Consider the following 15,714-nt stretch of genomic DNA (forward strand, 5'->3'; position numbering starts at 1 on the left):
TCATCCTTGCCTGGTAGTGAAATGTTTCATGCTGTAGTGCTACAGCAGGGATCAGACTGGGGTGGAATCTACACACATATAAAAAAAGTTGTGAAAATGTTTTTTAAAAAACGTTTTGAAAAATACATCAAATTTTGTGTAGCTCACAGTCGCCATCTAGTGTCTCATCTGTATATTGCACTTTACAACACATTTAAAATGTTTTATTTGCAGCTGTGTAGATGATTCCTGGCAGTCCCCAAAATTCCCTCTTCCGCAATCTCAGGAAGTGAAACCAGATCCCCAGTTCCCCTGCCCCCTCCCAAATGCATCTGGTTTCCTTAATCACACCCATTTCTCCAACCCAACACAGCAGCCTCTGAAGCCAGAAAGGCCATGATCGTGACTGGCAAAACACACACACACACACACACACACACACACACACACACACACACACACAATTATTCCCCTTCACAAGGCCTAGTGAGATTGCCCATTGTTCTGGCTTGAATGGCTAGCAAATTACTCCAGCCTCAGAAATAAGTTTCCCAATTTTGAGGTGGGTAATTGGTCCAGTTTTTTATCATTGCATCATGCAGACTGCAGCAATATTATTGCAAAAGATGCCTCTTACTTTTGGGGGGTAGGTGGGGGCATGGAATCTTTGCAGACAATACTGGTAGGCTCATTTCCTGCTCATTTCCGGCAATCGCCAGGACTAAAGAACAGCTGTGCCATTCAATACAATATTCAGCCCATGCCTATCCAACTGTCTCCTGCCTGAAGCTTCTTCTTGCTCCCTGATGGATTTGAGCTCCAGCATTTAACCAGGAGTTACCTGGTGGGTTTTTGAGGGAGCCTAAGCTCAGCCCTTGCACCAGAGTCACACAGTCTCAGTTCTAGCCAGGTATTTTCTACTTTATGCAGAGTGGTCCTCAGATTCTAAGGGAGAGGGTCCTCCAGATCATAGAATCATAGAATCATAGAGTTGGAAGAGACCACAAGGGCCATCGAGTCCAACCCCCTGCCAAGCAGGAAACACCATCAGAGCACTCCTGACATATGGTTGTCAAGCCTCTGCTTAAAGACCTCCAAAGAAGGAGACTCCACCACACTCCTTGGCAGCAAATTCCACTGTCAAACAGCTCTTACTGTCAGGAAGTTCTTCCTAATGTTTAGGTGGAATCTTCTTTCTTGTAGTTTGGATCCATTGCTCCGTGTCTGCTTCTCTGGAGCAGCAGAAAACAACCTTTCTCCCTCCTCTATATGACATCCTTTTATATATTTGAACATGGCTATCATATCACCCCTTAACCTCCTCTTCTCCAGGCTAAACATGCCCAGCTCCCTTAGCCGTTCCTCATAAGGAATCGTTTCCAGGCCTTTGACCATTTTGGTTGCCCTCCTCTGGACACGTTCCAGTTTGTCAGTGTCCTTCTTGAGCTGTGGTGCCCAGAACTGGACACAGTACTCCAGGTGAGGTCTGACCAGAGCAGAATACAGTGGCACTATTACTTCCCTTGATCTAGATGCTATACTCCTATTGATGCAGCCCAGAATTGCATTGGCTTTTTTAGCTGCCGCGTCACACTGTTGGCTCATGTCGAGTTTGTGGTTAACCAAGACTCCTAGATCCTTTTCACATGTACTGCTCTCAAGCCAGGTGTCACCCATCTTGTATTTGTGCCTCTCATTTTTTTTGCCCAAGTGCAATACTTTACATTTCTCCCTGTTAAAGTTCATCTTGTTTGTTTTGGCCCAGTTCTCTAATCTGTCAAGGTCGTTTTGAAGTGTGATCCTGTCCTCTGGCGACAACCTGGACCTTTATAACATGGAGATCATTGGCGACAACCTGGACCTTTATAACATGGAGATGAAAAGGACAGAAATTGAGACCTTCTGCATGCAAAAGAGAGTAATAGAATTGCAGAGTTGGAAGGGACCCCAAGGGTTAAGTCCAACCCCCTGTGGTGCAGGAATAAATAGGAGCTTACCTTATTCCAGTGGTTCTCCAAGGGTGTGGCAGGCTGGTGTGGCAGGAGAGCATGGCAAGAGTGGCAGGAAGTTTCAAGGACAGTCAAAGAAACATTTAAACATTTCAGCATAGTATAGTAAATTTGTTTGGATGTTCACCCAGAAACAATCCACGCCTCTCTTCAAGAGCACTTTTATATTCTTCTGCCGTTCTCCACGACATATTGTTGTGAACAGGGATTTTCAATCTGACAAATAGGCAAGATCAGAAAAGAGCAAGGCTTCTTTGCGCTGATGAGATGAGCATTTGTTTGTCCCAAATTAGACCTAATATACCGTACCTTTCCCGTGTACAAGACGAGGGTTTTTTTTACTCTAAAATTATGTTCAAAAACTTGCCTCGTCTTATACAGTGGTACCTCTAGTTGCGAACGGGATCTGTTCCGGAGGCCTTTTCGCAACATGAAAAGAGTGCAACCCGCAGCGACGCGTCTGCTCATGCGTGGGTCGCGATTTGCCGCTTCTGCGCATGACGTCATTTTGCACTTCTGCGCATGCACGAGTGGCGAAACCCGGAAGTAACCCTTTCCGGTACTTCCAGGTCGCCGCGGGACGTATCCTGAAAGAACGTAACATGAAGCAGACGTAATGTGAGGTATGACTGTACATGGATAGTGAATGGGGTGGACAGGTGATTGGCTGCAGCTGCAAGCAGGAGTTTGTCAGTGACGATTGTTGGCTGCTAAAAGGGCTGCTTTGGATTGGCTACTGCTTCTCTAATTGGGTTGGTGATTGGCTTCTGCAGCAAACACTGTAAAACTCTGGGCAATCTGCAAAAAAAGCTCAACAACTCTGAGCCATCTCTCATTTTCTTAAATTTCTCATCCCATTTTCTTAAATTTGAGTCCCCCCAACGAACAGGGGGCGTCTTATAGACGAAAAAGTACAGTAAATGCGACTACCCGTAAGCTCACATCTCTGTGACTGTGTATATGTGAAGCTTGAACCTGTGAAGCAAACATCCCCTGCGATGTGCCTGCATGGCTGCCACAGAACTTTGAGGACTCCCAGCCCCTTCACTGAATTGGGGGGGGGGGGGCGTCTGCTATGTAAGAGGTTCGTTTATAATTATATTTTGAGAATGATTCCTGTTCTTATGTAGCTGCCTTGTTTTACACTTTCTCAGTGCCCCATGATCACATTATAAAGTCATGTCCTATGTTATAAACTGAGCACTGCAAGTTCTTCCTTATTGTTTTCCAGCGTATTTCTTATCAATACAAAATTCAGGCTAAGTTAAAGGTGCTGGTTTTGGTGTGTATAAAGCCCTAAAACAGCTGGGGACTAGGAGACCTGAAAGACCACCCACCTCCTTATATACTCAATGGATCGCTGCCCCCTGCAGGTGAGAGACTCCTTCAGATACTACCTTATCAGGAGGTCCAGTTCCTATGAGATAGGAATCAGGTCTTTAGTGTGGGGGCACTGACCCTTTGTAATTCCCCCCACCTGAATATTAGTCAGGCACAGACTCTGTAGTCTTGTCAGCACCCGCTGAAGACTTTCCTTTTCCAGCAAGCTGTTGAAGTCAAGATCTTTCCCAGGTTGCATCTGTACTGGAATTGTTTTAATATGTTTGTATCACTTGTTGTTTGCTGCCCTGAGGTCCTCTGGGAGGAAGGGCCGCTGGACAGAACTTAAAGAAAACAATGTTTTCATCAAGATATGCATTTTTATATACCGTATTTTTTGCTCTACAAGACTCACTTTTTCCCTCCTAAAAAGTAAGGGGAAATGTGTGTGCGTCTTATGGAGCGAATGCAGGCTGCGCAGCTATCCCACAAGCCAGAACAGCAAGAGGGATTGCTGCTTTCACTGCGCAGCGATCCCTCTTGCTGTTCTGGCTTCTGAGATTCAGAATATTTTTTTTCTTGTTTTCCTCCCAAAACTAGGTGCGTCTTATGGTCTGGTGCGTCTTATAGAGCGAAAAATACGGTACCTTATGGTTGGAGAACTGTGCCTCCAAATTTGGAGAAGTTTGAACTTTGAAGCTAAAAAAGCCAATGCAATTCTGGGCTGCATCAATAGGAGTATAGCATCTAGATCAAGGGAAGTAATAGTGCCACTGTATTCTGCTCTGGTCAGACCTCACCTGGAGTACTGTGTCCAGTTCTGGGCACCACAGTTCAAGAAGGACCCTGACAAACTGGAACGTGTCCAGAGGAGGGCAACCAAAATGGTCAAAGGCCTGGAAACGATGCCTTATGAGGAACGGCTAAGGGAGCTGGGCATGTTTAGCCTGGAGAAGAGGAGGTTAAGGGGTGATATGATAGCCATGTTCAAATATATAAAAGGATGTCACATAGAGGAGGGAGAAAGGTTGTTTTCTGCTGCTCCAGAGAAGCGGACACGGAGCAATGGATCCAAACTACAAGAAAGAAGATTCCACCTAAACATGAGGAAGAACTTCCTGACAGTAAGAGCTGTTTGACAGTGGAATTTGTGGCCAAGGAGTGTGGTGGAGTCTCCTTCTTTGGAGGTCTTTAAGCAGAGGCTTGACAACCATATGTCAGGAGTGCTCTGATGGTGTTTCCTGCTTGGCAGGGGGTTGGACTCGATGGCCCTTGTGGTCTATGCCAACTCTATGATTCTATGATTCTAAGGTTAGGTGTTTCAGTTCACTTATTGATTTGGGAGATATGGATCGGGTAGGTTTGCCTACTAGCACTCCTCTCTCCCATCCTTACCGCCTAATATCATCAAGCCGTTTATTGGCATCACATACAAACATCTAAAACAAATCAAGACAAAGTTACTACTTCCCCAGTGGCACAAAACATTTGCTAAAAGAAAGGAGGCAGAACAGTCTATCGTCACATCTCTTGGTCTCCAGGGAGATCAGACGTCTGCAGTGTATTTTGACGACAAAAAAACCAAATAGAGATATCTAGCCACTAACTTGGTGAGCTCCTGATCATTCCCCAGTAATAGAAAATGTATGACCTCCAACTCTAGTTTCCATTTGGGGATACAGAGTTGGTCTAGAAATTGCTGGCGGAGATCGGCATATAGTTTAAAATTAAGAACCATATATGTAAGGGTTTCCACCAGGTGGTCTTCACATGGGCAAGTTCTTTCTCCTTCCACATCTGGAGAGGTGACTGCTCACTGACAGAGCACCGGTTTTGCACTCAGAATTCTCCAACTCACTCCCCAGGACTCATTTTGACTCAAAAGGATTGCAGGATTGAGACCCTGACCAGCGGCTAAGAGCCAGGAGAGACCTCACTGGGCTGACTCAGGAGAAGGCAGCTTCATATGCCTACCCCCAAACCCAAGCTTCTGACCATCCCTCGACCCACACACTTCAGCTGAGACAGTTGAGATTCTCCAGAAGTTGAACAAAGCACCTCATACCCGTTCCTGCACTTTCCTGACCCAATCGTGGAGCAAGTGTGATGACTTCTGTAGACTCACCATAACATGACATGTTCCAAACAACACTTCCCCTGGAGTCAGACTAACTTGCCCCAGTGTAACTGACACAAACTTTTAATAAACACACAATGCCACAGGATATATTATTGTCAATGTAAGCTTTCTTTTATACAAAAGCAATTACTCCTGGAAGGAAGTGTCCCATCCCTTACTGGTTCTCTTCTTTGAGAGTCCATGTAATCCAGTAGTGACAGCGTCGGGGTTTAGAACAGCCAGTCCACCCGACTCTCTTGGACGAGGTCGTTATCTCAGTTCTCTGTCCGTAAAATGGGCACATTAAGGCGCCACTTCCCTGTGTTGTTACTATACGTAAAGGGGATATCGTGATGAAATTGTAGGGCGTCGCTGCTTCCTCCATGAGGATAAGAAGGGTTCAACCATAAAGAGTCTCCTTCTCTCTGTAGCAGAAAAAGGCAGCCTCCTCTTGCTGGTGCCGTTGCCCAATTTCCCACTGCTCTTCATCTTGAACCAGCAAAACAGAACCACAGGCCTCCCTCCAGGAAGGAAATATAAGACGTTGCACCCAAGGTGGTATGCAGTGTCTAATGATCAGCTTGGGGATCCTATTATTACTGACAGGTGGGTTGTATGTTTATGTACAATATTTATATCTTGCCCTTTGCCAAATGGCACTTGGGCAGCTAACACCAAGTTGTATGTACAAAAGAAGGAACGGATAAAAGTGCCAAAACACAGCACGAGGAAGTCTCCTCTGTCTTCAGTCTCGTTCTGTTCACATAGCAGCTGGGACGCCTGCTTAACCTCTGCAGCTCAGCCTCTTCTTTTGGCGGAATAGAAATTGCTTCTGGTGCATTGGTCAAGCAGCTGACTCCTGGACCACTGGCGGAGATCTGGTGCCAGATTCTCTGCGGGCTCCACTCTCCTTATTTTTTAACATGAAGTATAGAATGCAAAGCAACGCAAAGCAGCTTGCTTCCAAAAAAATCTGAAGGCCAACAAACCTGAGGGCCCAAAAAATTAAAAGGAAGAAATCAGTGAGGTCAAAGGGACCACAGTGCAGCATCTACCTGCCTGCCTAGCCAGCCTTCCATTTTAAAATGGATGCCAAGCCTCCTCCACTCCCCAGGAATCCAAATTCTGCCACATGCCCTGCCTTGGGCTTGAAAGGACTACTGTGGCTAAAATTAAGATTCATACAACTAACCCTATCTTCTGACCTAGAGGAAACTTCTGAAAGTCATCGTTATCTGAAGACACGGCCAGCACAGAAGGAGGAAACTCAGTAAAGCCAAAAGCAGTTGAAGGGCAAGTGTTATGCACCTGGCCACCTGAACAGATGGCCAGTCTTGTGGGACTTTACATCTATTTTGCTTTGTCTTGTTTTCACTTCGCTGTATTTTAAAATTGCTGTGCCATGAGATCAGTTGCAATGAGGGGCAGGGTATGCATTCTTTAAAATAAGCAAACTCCATCTTTTGCTGTTGCCTTTCAACCTGACCCTTGTCTGTAGATGGTATTGATGCCACAAACACACACACACCCCAAATTAGTGACCTGTTATGGGGACAAAGACAGGGGCTCAGTAGGAGGCTTACCTGTGCCGGAATAATACATTGTTATAGTATCTGCAGGCTGTTCTCTTTTGGCACTTGTATTGCCACAGGACGCAGGCTGTGTCAATGAGGCTACCGTACACCACTGGGGCAGGCAACCAGGCTAGAAAAGCAAGCAAGAGGTTAATGCCACGTAAGAGTTGGCCTCCCCCAGACCTTTCCAACAGCAGCCCTGATATCGCCAGATTTCAGCCTGGACCACTTGGCCATTTTGCAGGTTTTGGAGAACTGAAAGGGGTTAGAGAAGCACTGCGTTGAAGTCACCCAAGCAGCTTGCAAAGTGCTTGCTGGCCCCGCAGTAAGGAATAGGGAAATAGCCATGCAGTTTCATTCCAGGGCAGAAGAGAGTCACTGTACCACACGATGCATGGGGCCCCAATCACTGGCATCCTCTTTTGGAGCAGCCTGAATAAGGAAGGCACTTCATTATTACATATGCCTGCAACGCTGTATTGTTTTTAATATTCGGTTGGAAGCTGCCAAGAGTGGCTGGGGAAACCCAGTCAGATGGGTGGGGTATAAATAATAAATTATTATTATTATTATTATTATTATTATTACTACTACTACTACTACTACTACTAATGGAAAGAGCAGTTTCATCTCAGTTTGTTACTGGCTGATCTAGATAAGAGAGACAGGTGCCTCCACCCCATATCTATGCCACTGCATGTTTACTGTATTCCATTGTAGTAAGAGCAATGATTGTATTTCAGGTCCCCTGTCCCTCCATGTGTGTCTTTAAAAATAAATAAATATTTGGTTGTATGTGTGTGTCTTTAATTTGAGGGGCTCAGTAAAAGGTACTGGGGTAAGTTAAATTGCAATGGAAATGTACGTGTGGCAGGGGGACAACCACCTATCCAAGGTACTGGTGGGAGCCAAATGATCCCAACATGGTTAACACTTTCCTTTAACAGTGCAATAGCTATATCTCCACATTTGGGGATGAGGTGCAACCAGAAGTGATTTTAGACACAGTTGGTGGAACTGCCTTGAAGCTAAAAGAAACTGGCAAGAAACAACAACCAATACAAGATCTGTTTTGAAACGCCAGGTTCAGAAAGACTTCTGAATATTTCTGTTTATGTAGTTGAAAAGTGCAACACCCAATGAAGAGGGAAATTTGTTATTTCAGATGATAGTGGTAGCACCAATTCCATATACAAAATATTGTTGGAGAAAGGAAATGCCCCCATTTGACGGAATGTCACATCAAATTGTGGGAAATGGCTGTTTTGAGTAAAATTACTTGTGTTTCTTTCAGTTCCACAAGCAAAAAAGAGGGTAAACACATCTGAACAGGACTGGACACAACTTAGATAACTTTGGGGTAGTAAGCAGGTGGAGGTTATTATAATTCTCAATTTTATGAAATGTGATTATGATTGCTTTTAAGGCTTACATTTTCTCTTTCTACTCATTTTTAAAATTTTACCACCTATTTCCCCCCTATTTTTATCTTTTTTATAATTAAGAACTAGATGGACATTTCTATATTATTATTGATTACATATATTATAATCTCATGAATTGTGTGTGTGTATTTACTATGATTTATTTGTCATTAAGAAAACTGATGATAGCATATGTTTGATTTTAAAACAAAACAACAACACCTACTTTATCTTGATGTGACAGATAAAATAAGGCGGTGTTAGCTATTTCATATACAGTCATACCTCGGGTTGAAGTAGCTTCAGGTTAAGGATTTTCGGGTTGCGCTCTGCGGCGACCTGGAAGTAACGGAGCATGTTACTTCCGGGTTTCGCCGCTCGCACATGCGCAGACACTCAAAATGATGTCACGCGCATGCACAGAAACAGTGAGCTGCGCATGCGCGGACTGCGTTCACTTCATGATGTGAACGGGGCTCCAGAACGGAACTCAAGAAGGGTTTGAGTTGAAGAAAAACATTGCATTAGTAAGCAGGGGTCTGCCAAGCACAATGAGAATTACTGTATTTTTGTGTGTATAAGACTAGGTTTCCCCCCTAAAAAATAATGTCCAAATTGTGGGGGCATCTTATACACAGGGGCCATCTCCCCCATTTTCTTAAATTGGAGTCCCCCAAAATAGGGGTCGTCTTATAGATGGAAAAATACGGTAATATTTTTTGGGGGGGATCATTACATTATCACCCCTGCATAATTGCACACCTGTACTATAAAAAAATGTTGTATCTTAAATTTGGAATAATTATTCAATATAGTGTGTGTGTGCTTTGACTATGAATTTATTGGGGCCTATTGGACCCCAGTCAAATCTGTAAATGCTTCTTGCATGTGTCCACAAGTTAAAATGCACAGAAAGCAAAGATTGCTCTGGCTTCTGAGATTTCACCCTGCACACTCAACAAGTGTTCAAGTTTTCTGTACAACCACCAAGGCTGGAAATTTCCTTTTCAGGATGCGAAATTCACCACCAAACAGCAAACTGACTGTGCCCCAAACACACACGCACCACTTGCCTCTGACTTACCTAGAACTCTCTGCATGAGGAACTGTATCCCAATGGCAAAAGACTTATCTTCAGGGTCAACGTTTCTGAAAGAGAAAGCCAAAAGGGATTGGTGGGAGCCCAAGGGGCATGTCTGCAGAAGGCTGTGAGCCCTTGGGGACTCTTCAGGCTAGGTGATCTGCTGCTATGCTAGAAAACAACTGCTTGCAAAAATGTGCACATTAGTTGAAACTGCATGCAAAAATGTGCTTATTGGGAGAAATCCACAACAGAACGTGGGTAAATTTTCATGAGGGTTTAATAACCATATATATGCAAATTGCTGCAGAAATCTGGAAAACTGAATTTAAGATTGGAAGTTGGGGGGGGGGGGAATCAACTAAGAGAATTGAAATGGACAGATCCTTCCAGCCCTTGTTCCAGCTTTCTGCACATGAGGTGTATTTTTCAGAAGAGATTCTGTTCTCTTTCCCTTGCTGCTCCTAATGCCTGGAACTTCTTTTCGAAACACTTTGTGGTGGCACTTCCTTCTCGCTCTCTCCCTTAAACCCCCCCCCCCCGAAACTCACTTTTCACAGGAGGCTCATGCCCTTATTCCTTACTCCCACTGAACTAAGCTCAAGAGAGAGCATTTAGCTGCATTTGTTCATATTCATATTTTTGCTTCCTTTTTTTAAAAAGATATTTATTGAAGTTTCCAAAAAAATTATATAAAATAAAAAGAGCAAAAATACAAACACAGACATCAACAAGTATAATTTCGATCCCTTATTTTCTTAATTCCTTACTTTCCCGACCTCCTCATACCTCCCCTTTCTGTATTCCAATTTCTAATTATTTAATTCAGCAAATCCCCCCCAAAATTTCTATTGATTTTCAACATTTCTTTTCTTAATTACATAATCATTACAGCTAGAAACCACTTAATTTCTAAACCAACATCGTTCTAACATTCAATAATTTTACAATGTTTTTTAAGATAGTCCTTAAATTTCTTCCAATCTTCTTCCACCGTCTCTCTCCCTGGTCTCGGATTCTGCCGGTCATTTCTGCCAGTCCCATATAGTCTATCACCTTCCTTTTTGCTTCCTTTGCCTTTCCCATTCCTGCCCCATAGCTGCCATTTCTTCCATTGTCAAAGTTTAGACAATAGGCTCTTTGGGGGCTAGGAGTCTGTCGGTGAAGTGCCATGTAATTCCCGGTGAACACTAATCAGTAAACAACTGGGCATAAACTGTTGGTTGTTTTTTTTTAATGAACCATCTCTTCCCTCCCCTTTGTGAAGGACAGGCATTCAAATACAGCAGAGCCCACAAACGCATCTGATCTAGATTCCTTGACAGAGAAATGCCACTGCTCGAATGTTCCTAGGAAGCACTTTTAAAATGTCACGAAGTACCTCAGAACAAGCACGAAGCCCGGCGTGTGTGCGAGGCTCCCCAGGAAGGTGGACAAGGAGGCGATGGTCACAAAAGGCATCAGGAATTTGGAACAGTGGAAGCTGCAGCTCCCAGGTGTAGCGTATCCATAGCCGCCGTCGACAACAATGCAGTTGCAACTGGTGTAGTTCTGAGGGGAGGGGCAGGACGTCAGAGAAGGAACAACGGCAACAGTACCAGGGGCAGGTGGGAGGAAAGGTTAAGACTGATCTCCTCCTTCCCTTCTCCCCATTGCCATTCCCCCATCTTGAAGAAGGAGCATCCATTAATCTAAAAGCGTGAATCACAGACGAAGAAGAAGAAGGAGAAGAGGAGGAGGAGTTTGGATTTGGTATCCCGCTTTATCACTACCCAAAGGAGTCTCAAAGCGGCTCACAATCTCCTTTCCCTTCCTCCCCCACAACAAGCACCCTGTGAGGTGAGTGGGGCTGAGAGACTTCACAGAAGTATGACTAGCCCAAGGTCTCAGTCTCAGTCAGTTTTATTGCACATAGCCAAAGGCTGCCGCAATGTACACAGAATTATTTGACAATTAAAAGAAAATATACTGAATTGGTAAAAAAAACTTAAAACATTTATATTATTAAAACATTACGTACTCTAAATAAAGCTATAAAAGTACCCCAATGTACACATAAAAACATTAAACAATAAAATTCATAAGCTAAAATCATCACATGGTCACTAATGTTAAAAACAATATCAATTAATACAGTGTGCAATTTATACTCAGAGTTTGGTGACAAAGATAGCGCATAGCCTGAGGTAGATAGATAGGAACAAATAAATTCATCTCCTTTGCAGTTAATGGCTGGTGTAGAGTTGGAAGCGACCCCAAGGGTTATCCAGCTCAAGCCTCTGCAATGCAGGAATCTTTTGCCCAGCATGGGGCTCATGTGTATTTCACATTCGCAGTGCCCATTTTCAAGCCTGCCTGAGGGATACTGACCCGGTATCCTGTATGTGGAGGGGACTGAGTGTGGTTCCTTAAGGCCTAACTATGCGTGGCAGGCAAGAGCATGTAGCGGACTCTGGATGACAAAACAAAAGAGGGCAATTTGCAGCAGAGGCACGGAAGAGGTAGGGACACCTCCCCCCTGATGCTTCTCCACTCCAAGCCCACCAGTTTCCTCTTGCAGGCTTCTTTACGAAGATCTAGAAGAATCTATACTCACCAGAACTTTCTGTGTTTCGGATTCGATATTTAGCCCCGTGCAGCCAGCGTAGCAAGGGGAGATGTATTCAATACCATTCGCACCGCACACAGGGTTATAGGCTGACGGGGAGCATTTGCACATGTGGTTACAATCGAAAACAAGTTCCTCAATTCCAGAACTGCAGAAGGAAGAGCACAGAATTAGGTCAGCAAGAGCATCATGGCCCTGGGACCTTTTTGCATGCGCTTGCACAAAGGCTTATGCAAATATTTATTGGGGCTGTCATTCAGTACAAGACACCATAGTCAACTGATCGTACGAGTTTCACTTGATTAAATCGGCTTGCCTTTGCACATGAATTACATCTGAATACAAAAAGCTTTCCTTCCTTCCTTCCTTCCTTCCTTCCTTCCTTCCTTCCTTCCTTCCTTCCTTCCTTCCTTCCTGAATCAGAGAGTTGGGTCATCTAGCTGGAATCTCAACTAAAGCATCCATGACAGAGTCTTCATATGTGATGCTTACACGTGTCACAGCGGGCGGCATCCCAGTGCCAGGAACTGCTGAGCACTGCAACATGTGCTGAGAGGCGTAATTGCAGCCCCTCAGGCTAGAACCTTCTCGATCTGGACTGGCTCCATATTCCTAGCTTCCTTTATGAGCCGACCTTGTTGCTTGAGCTGTGGCTCTAGAGGACCTTTTCATTTCCAGTCTTCTTCTTCAGCCCTGACTTTCTCCATACTGCAGACACCCTTTAATTCCTAAATTTGCTGCTCTGGTGGCCTTGCATTTTTGCTAAGCTTAGTTCCTGGTTCTCTCTCTTCCCCCACCCTCCTCCCCTTCACTACCTCTGTGACAACAACTGATAAATCTAATTAATCATAGTATCTATAAAGCAATGTTGGGGAACCTTCTTCAGTCCAAGTGCCACATCCCCTCAGAGGCAACCCCTTCTGGGGGCTTCCTATCCGTGGTGGGAGTGGCTAGAGGCAGAAGAGGGGTGTGCAAAAGAGGGGTGTGCAAAAGATGTGACAGAAGGCCAAGAAAAGCCTGCACATTCACCCACAGGCCCCATGCCTATTATAGAGCGTCTTGGGACTAGATCCCATATACCAACAACTCCCAAACCCACGCAAACTTAGGAATGGGTCAGTGTTGAGAAAAGCAAGAGGGGTCGATGAGAAATGGCAGAAATCAGAGGTAGTATGGAGAAGCATGAGAGGAGGAGTAGATGGGAATGCAAGATGGAAGAAGCTACGCAAGGTTGTTACCAGAATTTGGAGAAAGGTTGGGGGGGGGGGGTTGCCCCTCCAGCAGACATCATACATACCCCCACTACCAAAATCAACACAATCACGCCCGCAAATGTTCCCACAAAACACTTCATCACACAGTCCCCGCCCCCATCTCTATTCAAAGGGGTCTCCGCTGCACAATACCAAATGTAACAGTTCACTGATAAATGTATCTATGTATTGGCTGAACGGGAAAACTTTAGAAAGTCATATAAAATCACTCCAATATCGGATTTGTGCCATTCCAACTTTGTTCTGTTCAGGAAATGAATGGCTACCAAGGGGGGAGTCTGGGAAATGGGCAGCCATAATCCCTGAAGCCCAAGATCACGTACCCAGCAACCTCTTGCATGGGAGATAATTGCTGGCATCCTGGCTCTGAGTGCCAGACAGTAGCCATCCTAACCTCAGTTGGTTAGGATCTTGGTCAAGACAAAAGAGGTGTGGTTAACTTGGCCATGTACATACTCACCTTCGTTTTACAGTGGTACCTTGGTTCTCAAACGCCTTGGTACTCAAAACAACTTGGAACCCAAACACTGCAAATCCGGAAGTAAGTGTTCCAGTTTGCGAACTTCTTTGGGAAGCCCAATGTGCTCCAATTTGAGTGCCACACTTTCATTTTGAGAGTTATGCTGAGGTCTGTCTGTTTTTGCTATTTATTTTGCAGTTTCATTTTTGCCGCTCTTTTTGTTTTGTTTTTGTGATTGTGTGGAACCCAGTTCAACTATTGATTGATTCACTGATTGATTGTGTGACTGCAGTACATTGTTTATTGCTTTCATTTTATGGATCAATGGTCTCGTAAGATAGTAAAATTCATGTTAAATTGCTGTTTTAGGGGTTGCTATTAAAAGTCTGGAACAGATTAATCCATTTTGCATTACTTTCTATGGGAAAGCGCACCTTGGTTTTGGAAAGCTTTGGTTTTGGAACGGACTTCCGGAATGGATTAAGTTTGAGAACCCAGGTACCACTGTACTTAATCGGTGTGAAGTGGAGGTCAAGGTACGGACAGGGGCAAACCTGATGCTCAGGTTTCTGCCAGAAGACCCCTCCCAGGTTATGAAATAGCTGTGATGTATATATGATGTATGTATGATGCTTCACTAAGGGTGTTGTGGGTAAAAAGGGAAACTTATAAAAAAGGGAGCCATCCTTTGTTCGGGGCTTCTTCTTGCTTTTCCCATGTGGTGGCTGAAAGTCCTGCAACAGTCTTCTAAATAAAGATCAGTCCTACAGGCTGCTGTTTTGCTCCTATATTCCTAGCTGGTGTCTTTGTTTGGCAATGCAAGTGAGCCCAAGGATTTTCCTATAACAAGGTGTAGACAGAAAATGGGTTTCCTGCAGAGCAAAGAGGAGGGAGTGCCAAAGAGAAAAGGAAGACTTAAGGAAGGAGCCAGGAATCGAGGCATGTCAACTGAAAATCCCTACAGTTAAAGACTTTCATTTTTCTTCAAACCTACACTTCTATGGCCTTAAACTGGATAACTTGCCCACATCTTCCTTTAAACAGGCATGCTTGTATACCTTCCAGAAAGGTCAAGTCCTGCCACCGTCTGCGTCTGGCAGCCCAAGAAGAAGAGCGGCACGTCACAGATGGTACAGAGACCCATGCTGATTACGCTCATCAGGGCGATCTGGGTGAGGGAGAGGCGGCAGTTCCTTATGATGGCACCTCCAAGAGCGATTCCGAACATGCCACTCGGGATGTTGATAGCTCCTGTGGGATGGTGGTGATGATTTGTTAAATTTGTATACCAACCTTCACACGAAGATCGCAACATAAAACTACAAAATCAGAACACAAAATACATTTTTAAAAAGCAACGATAACCCTGCCTGTTCCTTCTTTGTTTCCTGCTTGGCAGGGGGTTGGACTCGATGGCCCTTGTGGTCTCTTCCAACTCTATGATTCTATGATTCTTTAAACTACAGGGGTTTTGTTACAATCAAGTGGTATGTGGATTTTGTTAGATATATAAAGAATGCAGAGATCCACCAGCAGAACAACCTTTTCCTGCCCACAGCCCGCTTCTTTTAAAGTGGCTTCTTTAAAAAGGGGTGGAACTGGGCGGGGGGTGGGTGTTTGCAGTTTTTCCTAATGGTGCTTCAAATATACATGATTTCACCGATGTGCACGGTGCCTCGGGACGTAACCCCCTTGTAAATGGGGGGGGGGGGGTTGGCCTGTACAGTTGCACCCACATTCCTGCACTTCTCTTGGGCACGTATTTGCCATTTTAGAGCAGGCGTTCCACGTACAACCAACAACAGATTGACAAGGGTTTCTGATTCCCAGTTGTTTAAGAACAGTGACCGTGAAAAAGCTCTTGCG

General features: G+C 44.5%; 1 protein-coding gene across 5 annotated transcripts in view; it reads right to left on the reverse strand.

Moving 5' to 3' along the window:
• Positions 1-5,492: 5,492 nt before the first annotated feature.
• SLCO2B1 (solute carrier organic anion transporter family member 2B1) overlaps positions 5,493-15,714 on the reverse strand; it is a 67,378-nt gene continuing 57,156 nt past the window's right edge. For all 5 annotated transcript variants that reach the window (XM_028725810.2, XM_077926814.1, XM_077926816.1 and 2 more), the window contains 6 exons: positions 14,907-15,099; positions 12,103-12,262; positions 10,888-11,057; positions 9,510-9,574; positions 7,011-7,131; positions 5,493-6,416 (listed from right to left, as the gene is read on the reverse strand). In XM_028725810.2, the coding sequence (XP_028581643.2) occupies positions 6,272-6,416; positions 7,011-7,131; positions 9,510-9,574; positions 10,888-11,057; positions 12,103-12,262; positions 14,907-15,099 (854 nt within the window). In that variant the 3' untranslated portion in view covers positions 5,493-6,271. The remainder of the gene's footprint in view (positions 6,417-7,010; positions 7,132-9,509; positions 9,575-10,887; positions 11,058-12,102; positions 12,263-14,906; positions 15,100-15,714) is intronic.

This window comes from Podarcis muralis, chromosome 4, assembly GCF_964188315.1.
Source record: "Podarcis muralis chromosome 4, rPodMur119.hap1.1, whole genome shotgun sequence".
Lineage (NCBI taxonomy): Eukaryota > Metazoa > Chordata > Lepidosauria > Squamata > Lacertidae > Podarcis > Podarcis muralis.